Source organism: Penaeus chinensis, chromosome 19, assembly GCF_019202785.1.
Source record: "Penaeus chinensis breed Huanghai No. 1 chromosome 19, ASM1920278v2, whole genome shotgun sequence".
NCBI lineage: Eukaryota > Metazoa > Arthropoda > Malacostraca > Decapoda > Penaeidae > Penaeus > Penaeus chinensis.
This window is the reverse complement of record NC_061837.1, coordinates 12,271,588-12,282,057: the sequence shown is the minus strand read 5'-3', so window position 1 is coordinate 12,282,057 and position 10,470 is coordinate 12,271,588. Positions and strand designations below refer to the sequence as shown.

General features: G+C 34.9%; 1 protein-coding gene across 1 annotated transcript in view; it reads left to right on the top strand.

Annotated features, from left to right (window-relative positions):
- Positions 1-227: 227 nt before the first annotated feature.
- LOC125035120 (leucine-zipper-like transcriptional regulator 1) overlaps positions 228-10,470 on the top strand; it is an 11,443-nt gene continuing 1,200 nt past the window's right edge. The window contains 16 exon segments of the mRNA XM_047627291.1: positions 228-251; positions 838-998; positions 3,742-3,913; positions 4,392-4,528; positions 4,741-4,855; positions 5,535-5,609; positions 5,611-5,699; positions 6,398-6,544; positions 6,894-7,059; positions 7,334-7,534; positions 8,242-8,439; positions 8,815-8,946; positions 9,088-9,232; positions 9,395-9,573; positions 10,062-10,211; positions 10,422-10,470. The exon segment at positions 10,422-10,470 is cut by the window's right edge and continues 86 nt beyond it. Coding sequence (XP_047483247.1) covers positions 856-998; positions 3,742-3,913; positions 4,392-4,528; positions 4,741-4,855; positions 5,535-5,609; positions 5,611-5,699; positions 6,398-6,544; positions 6,894-7,059; positions 7,334-7,534; positions 8,242-8,439; positions 8,815-8,946; positions 9,088-9,232; positions 9,395-9,573; positions 10,062-10,211; positions 10,422-10,470 — 2,098 coding nt within the window. The 5' untranslated portion in view covers positions 228-251; positions 838-855.

The window sequence follows — 10,470 nt, the reverse complement described above, 5'->3', positions numbered from 1 at the left end:
ATTCTTTATTTAAATCATATTCATGCCCTTAGATAATCATATAATATAACTATAACAATTAAACAATTAGGGATGTACCCATGAAATAAACAAGGATTATTTTAAGCTCATGATACATACGACTCACCTTCTGCAGTGAGTGTCATAATCCTGGACATCCAAGTACTGTCAATTTAGGTAAACAAAAATTCGTATTTCTTGCTCTTCTTCTCTTCCCGTTACCCTGATTTTTGTACACTTGAGATTAAAATGTTCGTATTACGTAGCTGCATTGGCTCTGTGCACTCGAGAATCAAGTATATTTGTTATGCATGCTTTATCCAAGAGGACTTCCCTATTGTGTGATTTTGTGGGTTTCAAAAATGTATATACATATATAAAGGTTTTATCAATTCAGACAAGTAGACTATATATATGTAAGTTGATATTGATATGCAAGTTGGATTGTACGTTAAGGAGACCTTTAAAATGAGGCTTATTTGCTGTAATTCTATTGTTTATATTTTCACATCCACTTCATCCACTTAATACTTGCAGTGATCAGTGATCAGTGAACATGACAGTGGCACAGTGCCAAGTGATTACCTTGGCCTCTGTACTTTACACTCTAGTTGAAGCCAGTAGACCTCCTTTACATATGTTGTAGCTGGATAGAGCTTAGGCAACCTCCTTATTTAATGATAAATTGCAAGGGGTATACCAGCTCTGTCTTGACTGAATATATTTGATGGAAAGGCCTTAGTGCCAGAGGCCCTAGAGGTTATGCCAGTAAGTGCAAGACAAGTGTTTGAGGTACAGGTGACTTCCAAGCATTTACAAAAACTAATTATCTTTTAGGTGTTGAACGTCACAGCCATGGCCATAGCCGGACCTCCGGGACTGGAGTTTGACCACAATTGGCCAGAGTCTGCAGAATGTCTCACCTTAGACTTTGGCCCCTTCGAAACGGTGCACAGATGGAAGTGCATGCCAGAGTGTGATGAATTTGTTGGTGCAAGGTAAGATGCATTGAACTGAACACTTTTTATTAGCCAAATAGTTAAATAATGCAGTTGACATGTGGTTAATTGAAATGGCACAGCTGATTAAGAGCCTTCACCCTTTTTGAAGTATCTTCTTTTATTATAAATGTGTGTATACATTTCTTATTTTGCACAAAGGTTATGAGAAAAAATGCATAACAAATAAATAGAAAATGCAACAAACAACAATGAATATGAAAATCAAATTTCTTTTTATCTTATTGGAGATAGTAATAGGTTTGCTAGTTTGCATAAGTACCATTTGCACAGCACTCCTGACAGTTTTCCATTCATTAGGAGTTCATGACATGGCAATTCTTTTTTACCCTCCTTACATTTTCTGGCAATATGAGAGACACTGGTCATTTTTTACGGTATAGATGCACTCTGGTGAATGCATGAATATTGTGTCATGGAGTTCCTAACTCCATGTCACAAAATTTATTCAACAATTTATGTTTTAGTGTCTGGGTGTGTACTTTGAGCACTGCTGGAAGGGAGGGTTGATGGAGGACTCAGCATGGGAAGGTACAAGCTGAAACTCTGGAGCCCAGAGTAGACTTAGGCAGTGAGCGGCGCTTTCTGTGATATTTTTTCTTAATTTGTGCTATTACTGTTTATATATGCAAATTATTTCTTGTACAGATAACTGCAACTTTTTGTCCTCTACAAGAATATCAATTTGGCCTTGTATAGTGCATTAATAACATAAAGATTAATGGTAATATTTTGTTTTTAATATAAGCCTTAGAATATTGTGAGGCATATATTAGCCACCTGGCAGCCTTTATCAGTGTTGTAGACTGAAATTGTAGTATAAAGTCCATATATGCTCATCACACTCAATAAGCTAGAGATGTTATAGTTTTATGGGAGGACAAAACCAAATAACCATCCCCAGTGATAGAAATATGAAGTAATGGGGAAGAGAAAGGCAACCTGTAGACACAGATGGGTATACCACAGCTCAAAGCCATACTGACTTAGGAATACATTGCAGCTGCTGCACACTGATGATTGTATTGATAATTATCATTGTCAGTCACCAGACAGGAATATTACCTTTACAGTAATAAAGGACTAGTATGCTCCTCTTTTGTATTACTAAAGACAACTTGACAACCATTTCTGGATACCCATCATTTGGTCCAAATCTTGACAGTCCATTGATAACCATCTCCAAGGGGTTAATTAGCATACAGTGAGAATTGAGCACAGTAAGGGACAGTCAAAAGTAAATGGGAATATAAGACAGTAGAGTAAAAGATGTACAGACAGGGCCATCATTTACTAAGGTAAAAAACAAAACAAAAAAAATTATGGTTGTAAGAAGATGGGCTGATTCCTGAGGTCAAATTAGCACCCATTTGCACAGTGGTTATTAAACTCACTTCCAATATCGAAATTGGTATTAAGACTGCCATTGTTTGCTTCTGTTTTATGTAATAAGTAGGACCACTCTGCATGTATAAATGGGTGGTTGGAATATTTCATCTCTAGTCTATTTTTCCTTATGTTCACAGCCCTTTCTTCACTATTTATATTGGGGTTAGTCATTCCTTTTACTTTTACTTTTACTTTTACTTTTATATATATATATATATATATATATATATATATATATATATATATATATATATATATACATTATGTGAATACCGAATTCAGGTTATTCCTTATAGTATTAGTTTGAAGCTGGTGCATTGTCCCAGCTAAACTCAATCATAGCATCTCTATTGCTTCATCTTTTCACCTCTCTGTTTACAATAGAATATCTTTGTAATGGAGTTTATTCCAATGGGGAAGTGGTTAGAGATTTGGCCATAGATTAAGTCAGTACACTTGTAGGTATTCTATAAGGGTAGCTGATATTGCTTGATACTCTGGTAGCTATGGTTATTATACTGCAAAGATATCTGAACTTCGCTGTTGCTATAGGATTCAGGTTTTAACAAATCAAGATTAACATCCCTCATAATTATATAAGGTTTCATGTGACCTTTTGATTTAGATCAGGACAGCCCAGACTCAGCCTACAAAAACTTAGATTTCCTTTCCTTTAAGATTAGGTCATCCTGCCAAACATAAGTTACCTAATCCTGCTTACAGAGGAAGGCTAAGACTGTAGTAGACCAACCTAACATGATCCCATTGGGTGAATAGGAAGAATAAATGTTAAGGATTTGGTATGACTTAAAATTCTAGAAGTAGATATGATCTTACCAAATTGTTTGGTAAATATTAATGAAACACCTGCAGTGGTGTCTTGTGATTGAGTTGGCTGTGTTCTATCCAAAAATCACTCAAAAGTTCTTGTGATTTGTAATGGATTTATATTCTTAAATCTAACATGATAGTGGTGTACATTAAACAGTTGCTCTAGCCTCCTGGCCTTCAAAGCCCTGGCAAAATAGAGCTGAGAATAATACCTTATTTTACAATAAATTGTCTGGAAATTCTACAGGATCTGATGTGTCAGAATATAAATGGTGAACATTTGTTGACCATTGACATAGTTCGAAAGATGTTTCATATAATAATTTAACTAAAATCTTACCAAGGCATTTTGATCAGACTCAGATGAACATTAAACCAGAGTAATGAATTGAGGGATAAGTGGAAAATATATTTTGAATGTAGAAATATAACTGGTGCAATTTTTATAATAAACCAATCACATATCATAAAATTTTCATTGGCTCATATTTGTATTCATCAGGCGAAGCAAACACACAGTGGTGGCCTACAAGGATGCAATTTATGTGTTTGGTGGAGACAACGGCAAGTGGATGTTGAATGACCTGCTCAGGTTTGATGTCAAGGAAAAGTCATGGGGTAGAGCATTCTCCACAGGCCTCCCACCTGCCCCAAGATACCATCATTCAGCTGTGGTATGTACACCTTTTTCTTGAAATGAATTATCTTGAATTATGTATTTGTTTTCTTTAGCTTGTTTTGTTCTGTTTTTCATTTCTTCATTTTCCTTTCCGTTTCCCTTCTTCTGGCTCCACTTTTCTCAGTTACTCTTCTTCCTCATTGTAACATCTTTTTTGATTATGAACAGTTTTTGCTGAGAGGCATTAGAAAACAAAGAAAAAGAAATAGCTAGTGCCTGGTAATACTCATTAGATAAATATTATCACATTCTAAACTTTGTAAGTTTGTTTCATAACCTTCTATAATGAAGCTGCACATTTATTATTATTATTATTATTATTATTATTATTATTATTTTATGCTTGTATTGTTCTTTAAGTTACAAGTTTTATTACTATTTTTTCATTGGTATCACATCACTTAAAATTTGTTTTGATTTCCCTACAGCATTTAAATTGTAGATCCCTTTCATACCCATTGGTATTTTAACAGGTACACGAGTCATCCATGTTTGTATTTGGAGGCTTCACAGGGGACATCCACAGCAATAGCAACCTTAAGAATCAGAATGACCTATTTGAATACCGCTTCCAAACAGGACAGTGGATCGAATGGAAATTTACTGGCAGGTAAAAGGGAATTATTTGTTAACATCAGAAGTATGGTATGACTGGAGGGTAAAATCTCATTATACACATACTCTCAGTCACACCTACATTCATAATAAAATTTATACTCAAAGTTTAATCCCACACTGTCAGTTGACATATATATCAGCAGGCACATATAACCAAAGTTTACTTTGCAAAAACTGGAATTAACTGCTTTCACTTATCTACAGAGCACCAGTCCCACGGTCAGCTCATGGAGCAGCAGTGTATGAGGGAAAGTTGTGGATATTTGCTGGATACGATGGCAATTTCCGACTCAATGACATGTGGACAATTCCACTTGTGGTAAGGCAAAGATTCTCTTTCTTATCTTGAGAACTTGTATTGGTAATTTCTGATTTCTGTGAGAATTTTTTATTCCTGTGGGTTCTCAGACCCAAGGCATCTTACACTGTTTATTAAAGAATGATGAGGATGATGGAATAGGAATGAAAGAAAAACAAACAAACAAAAAAAAGTTAACCAGTAAAATTAGTAAGTTCTGTGAATTTTAGGGGATTTTCTTGTTGGAGTAAAATAATGACATCAGAAATTGTTTCAGGAATGTCTGTAGATAAATATATAAGGTAAAAGTTCCTATAATGATGATCAGGCAGTTGTAAGAAACAATTATTCCAGTAATGAATATAACATGCTGTCTTTTGTTAGTATATGGTATTACTTCTTTATCAGACTCCCTTTGCTTTCCAGTGCTTGAGTATTGCTTATAAAATTATTCTTCATAATTTTTTTACCGTAATTCTTCACAAACATTGCTAATTGAAACATAATGAAAAAGCCCATTCTAGCAATCGTATTTCATAGGTTTGATTATGCATTTTTTCCCAACCAATAGAAGTATGTGCTTTGCTTTCCATTCTTCCATTGAAGAAAGTTCACCATGACATACATATTGTTTACCGAGAGATAATATTGAATACTTAACAAAGGTAGGAATAGATAATAGTGATGTTTATTTTAACAGGGTGAGAACAGACTTTGGGAAGAAATCAGTCAGACTGGAGACTGTCCTCCAACCTGCTGTAATTTCCCAGTTGCCTGTTGCCCGAGATTCGATGTTCGTTTTCAGTGGACAAAGTGGTGCCAAAATAACAAATTCACTTTTCTACTTCACATTTAAAGATAGATGGTAAGTGAAATTATTTTGCATGCATATTCTAAGCTATTTAACTAAATTGTTAAGTAGCGTAAGTGCTGTTGGTGGCATTTTAGGTTTTCCTGAATAAGAATTAAGAAAAATAAAGACAAGACGCATTTATTCTTTTCAGATAGAAATATTCACAAAAATTATCATGCAGCTAACAAAAATAAATCAGTTTTTGTGAAAAAATCTGCTGTTATTAGAGCTAGTTTTCATTAAGTGCTTCTGAAATCAACTCATCAATGACATGTGTCTCACCATGGGTAGTAGCTGTCTGCCTCATATGAGAGACACTGGTCTTCATGGCCTACACTCCTGTTAGGTCACTTGCTGTGTGTGCCTCACATGTAGGTCTCTGGCAGGTAGCAGTCACTGCTATAGCAGCTGCCCACAAATAGAGTGAAATAGGGTGTTTTTCACATGGTTGTACCCATTATGTATAGGTTAAAGCTTAATTAGCTGCTTGACACAAATTTGATGACAAAAAATTTGGTTTCATATGAAGCTGGAAATCATGATCCAGATGAAGGAATGTGTGATGATATAGAATGATAAATTAAATATTTTTGGGTTAGAACAGGACCGATCAACGTTCAAATGGTTCTCGTTTCAGAGTTCACGTATCCATATATTTAGGTTCAATGTTTGTAGCTAAATATAGGAGTCAACACTTTTTCTTCCCACAGCTGGACCAGAATATCAACCGAACACATTCTTAGAGGAGCACCCCCACCCCCAACTAGACGTTATGGCCACACAATGGTTGGCTTTGATAGGCACCTCTATGTGTTTGGAGGAGCAGCAGACTCCACTCTTCCTAATGATCTTCATTGGTAATTGTTTTCTCATTTCTTATTCTCTTTTCACGTCTGTCTCATTTTTTTTTCTCTCTCTCTACTTCTGTCTCTCTTTTTTCTTCTCTTTATCTTCCCATCTTTTCTTCTTCTCTCTGCCTCCTTTTCTTTTTTTCTCTTTCTCTTTACTTTTATCTATCTTTGTGCATTTGTGTCCCACTCTGTTTTCCTCCTCTGTATGCTAACAAGAATGTATTTGTTTTCCCCCTCTGTATGCTAACAAGAATGTATTTTTGCTTGTTAATTTTATTGTCATTTACATTTTGATGATTAGTGATACAGAAAATATTCAGGGAATCATTCAGTAATTCGCCTTATATGTCTTCAGCTTTGATTTAGACAGTCAGACATGGTCAGTGATACAGCCTGCCCAAGACTCTCAGGTTCCCTCCGGCCGCCTCTTCCATGCCGCAGCAGTTGTTGGTGATGCAATGTACGTGTTTGGTGGAACCGTCGACAACAATGTTAGAAGTGGAGAGATGTATCGCTTCCAGGTGAACTACTTTGATTTACTTTGTTTTTTTTTCTTTCTTTCTCTTTTTATTTTATTTTTCCCTCACAGGACTCATGTATGATATTGTATTTAGGTTTTTACTTATCCTAGAGCTTTTTTATTTCTTTCTCCTTTTTTTTCAAGATTGTTTTCATCATTTATCTATTTACCAAAGATTATTCACTTCTTACAGACTCAAGTTGATGATTTTATCTTGTTGCATGCAGTTTGATATTTTGGATTCTATTCCACTAACAGTTTTTTTCTATCCACAGTTTTCAAGTTACCCTAAATGCACTCTACATGATGACTTCGGCAAACTACTAGAGAGTCAGCAGTTCACTGATGTGGACTTCATAGTTGGCATTGAAGAGAAGAGGATCTCTGGCCATGTTGTGTTTGTGGCAGCTCGTTCTCAGTATTTAAGAAACAGAATTCGTCAGGCCATGGAAGCCAGAGACAAACATCTGGAGAAGGTAAGATTCTTAAAGATAATTTAGAATATTCTGAGTGAGCTTAGTCATTTCTAGGAAAAAATATTGTTCTATTCAGTAAGGTTTAAATCTTTAGAAGAAAAAATTATAATAATCCCCCCTCAACCAAATAAGAGAAATCTAGGCAATATGCTTACATACTTCATAAAAATTACAAATATCAAAGTATGAAACCTATACACACCATTTCTTGTAAATAAAACTACATTGGGAAGAACAAGAAAACATGCAAATTTACCAAAAGCCTTTTTGTTATATTATTACAGCAAAGTGGCTTTTGGCATATGTGTGTGTTTTCTGGTTTTTTCTCTTTGTTGTTTTATTTATAATTTGTTTAACTTGAATCCTACATACTGTTCGTTGGACAATGTTGATCTCTCATTTACTACTTTTCATTGATTTTTTTTCTTTTCTTTACTTTTCTTTTCTTTTTTCTTTTCTTTTCTTTTCTTTTCTTTTCTTTTCTTTTCTTTTCTTTTCTTTTCTTTTCTTTTCCTTTCTTTTCTTTTCTTTTCTTTTCTTTTCTTTTCTTTTCTTTTCTTTTCTTTTCTTTTCTTTTCTTTTCTTTTCTTTTCTTTTCTTTTCTTTTCTTTTCTTTTCTTTTCTTTTCTTTTCTTTTCAAACTGCCTGTGACATTCATTTTTAGTCTCACTCAGATACTCAGAGTTTATCATTATGCATTTTTGCAGGTATATGGCACAACAGCAATTCCCACACAAGATATGCCAACCTTAGAAGTCAAACTCCAAGATGCAGTTCCAGAAGCTTTTGAGATGGTGTTGAATTACATATATACAGACCGCATTGATCCTTCTCGCTGCAAGAAGGACCAGAATCCTAACAAGATTGTTCTGATTATGATGGATGTGTACCGTCTTGCTGTGCAGGTTTGTTACTAGAGAACGCTCTCCTTTTTAAACTATATATATGTGTTTGTGTGTGTGTGTCTATGTATCAATGTATATGTATGTATGTGTATATATATGTACATATAAAATGCACACACCTACACACGCTCATGCACACAACAAACTTTCAAAGGCATTTCTTTAAATATTGACTTTCAGGAAATCGGCCCTTGTTCTTGCCATAGATATGTACTGTTTATTTATGTATATGTTACTGTGGCTCAGTATCATTGTGCTGACCTCCATTGCTGTGGTCAAACATCTCAATCTGCAGGCTACTGTTTAGACCTTCTACTGTATTGTTTTATTACTGCAATCCCAAACCTTTTTTACAAATTCTTCTTTTCATCCTAGTGTCACATGCGTCGCCTGGAGCAGCTGTGTGTGCAGTACTTAGAAGCCACCATCAATCATCGTAATGTCTTGGTTGCTTTGTGCAATGCTGCCAACCTGAAGCTGTTCTTCATCAAGGAATTTTGTCTGAAAGTAAGTCCCCCCCAACCTCCCCTCCTTCCAATGTGTAGTCTTTCAGGTATAGATTTGGAACCCAAAGTTATAAATACATGTGTTTGTAAAAAGGCCAGTTTCTCGTATCTTTAATTTTTTTCTTTTCTTTTTTTCTTACAGTTTATAGTTCGTGAAAGCAACTACAATCAAATTGTAATGTCTAAGGAATTTGAGATGCTAGACAAACCTCTGATGGTGGAGATCATCCGACGGAAGCAGATGCCGCAAATGAGGTCCCTACAGGAACCACAGTTTGAATCATCTGGTATGCAATGTACACAGCTGTTTTCCATACATCAGCCAATGTATACACACCAATTTCATTGTATGCTTTAATCATATTTTAAATAAAGGTGTACATTTTTACAGTAAAGATCAGAGATATCTTGAGTAAAGACAAGTATGGCACATTGCTTGTTTCTTTTAGGTACAACACTGGAGCAAGACATGGAGCAGTTGCTGAAGAGTGTTGGCCAAGAGTTTTGTGACATTACTCTCATGCTGGCTGGAACCCCCATCAGGGCTCATAAGGCTGTACTGGCAGCCCGGTGCTCTTATTTTGAAGCTATGTTTAGGTCATTCATGCCAGAGAACAGTATTGTGCAGGTTTGTGCCACTTTACCTGTTAATTTTCAGTATCTCATCATGATATAATTAGTGTTCAGTGCTTTCTTTTATTATTAACATTCAGGCTGATATTGGTCTTCATATCTTTTTTTATTATTTGTATTGTACTTTTAAAAGAATAATATTCTTTGAATTCCTTCAAACTGCATGTCTCCAAATCTTTTCTCATGGAATATGAAACTTTTTTCAATATTTCTGTACAAATTAACTAATGATATATTTTAAGTATATGAGTGTAAACATCATATCAAACTATTAATGGAAGTGATATTCAGTGCAGTACTTTTAAGATACACTTATCAGAATTATTTAGTTTTTTACCCAAATTACCTCAATTTTAAGAAACACTGTCTTCCATTAGTGAACAAATACTATTGGTTGCACAGTATAATTTATATACACAGTCTGTATTACTATGAAGCATGTCAGTGTGACCTGTATATTGTATCTTCCTCTCATGTTTTCAGATTGCAATTGGAGAGACAATTCCTTCCCAACAGTCTTTTGATTCTTTGTTGCGGTACATCTATTATGGGGATGTTGATATGCCTCCTGAGGACTCGTTGTACCTCTTCTCTGCTCCCTACTTTTATGGCTTTACAAACAACAGACTTCAGGTAAATTACAGCATATAACAAAGTTAATCATTTTAGATTTACTGTTAGCTTTGGATACTGGTATATTCCCAATTATGACAACTTTGAAAAGCATTCCTTCTCTCAGTGTTGTTGTTTTATTCATTAAACTTCAGTTGTATAAGATTCTGTATGGTTTATAACTATTTACTGTCAACAGCTGGATTATATGCAAATTATTACGTATTTCAGGCATTTTGCAAGCAGAATCTGGAGATGAATGTTACCTTCGAGAATGTAA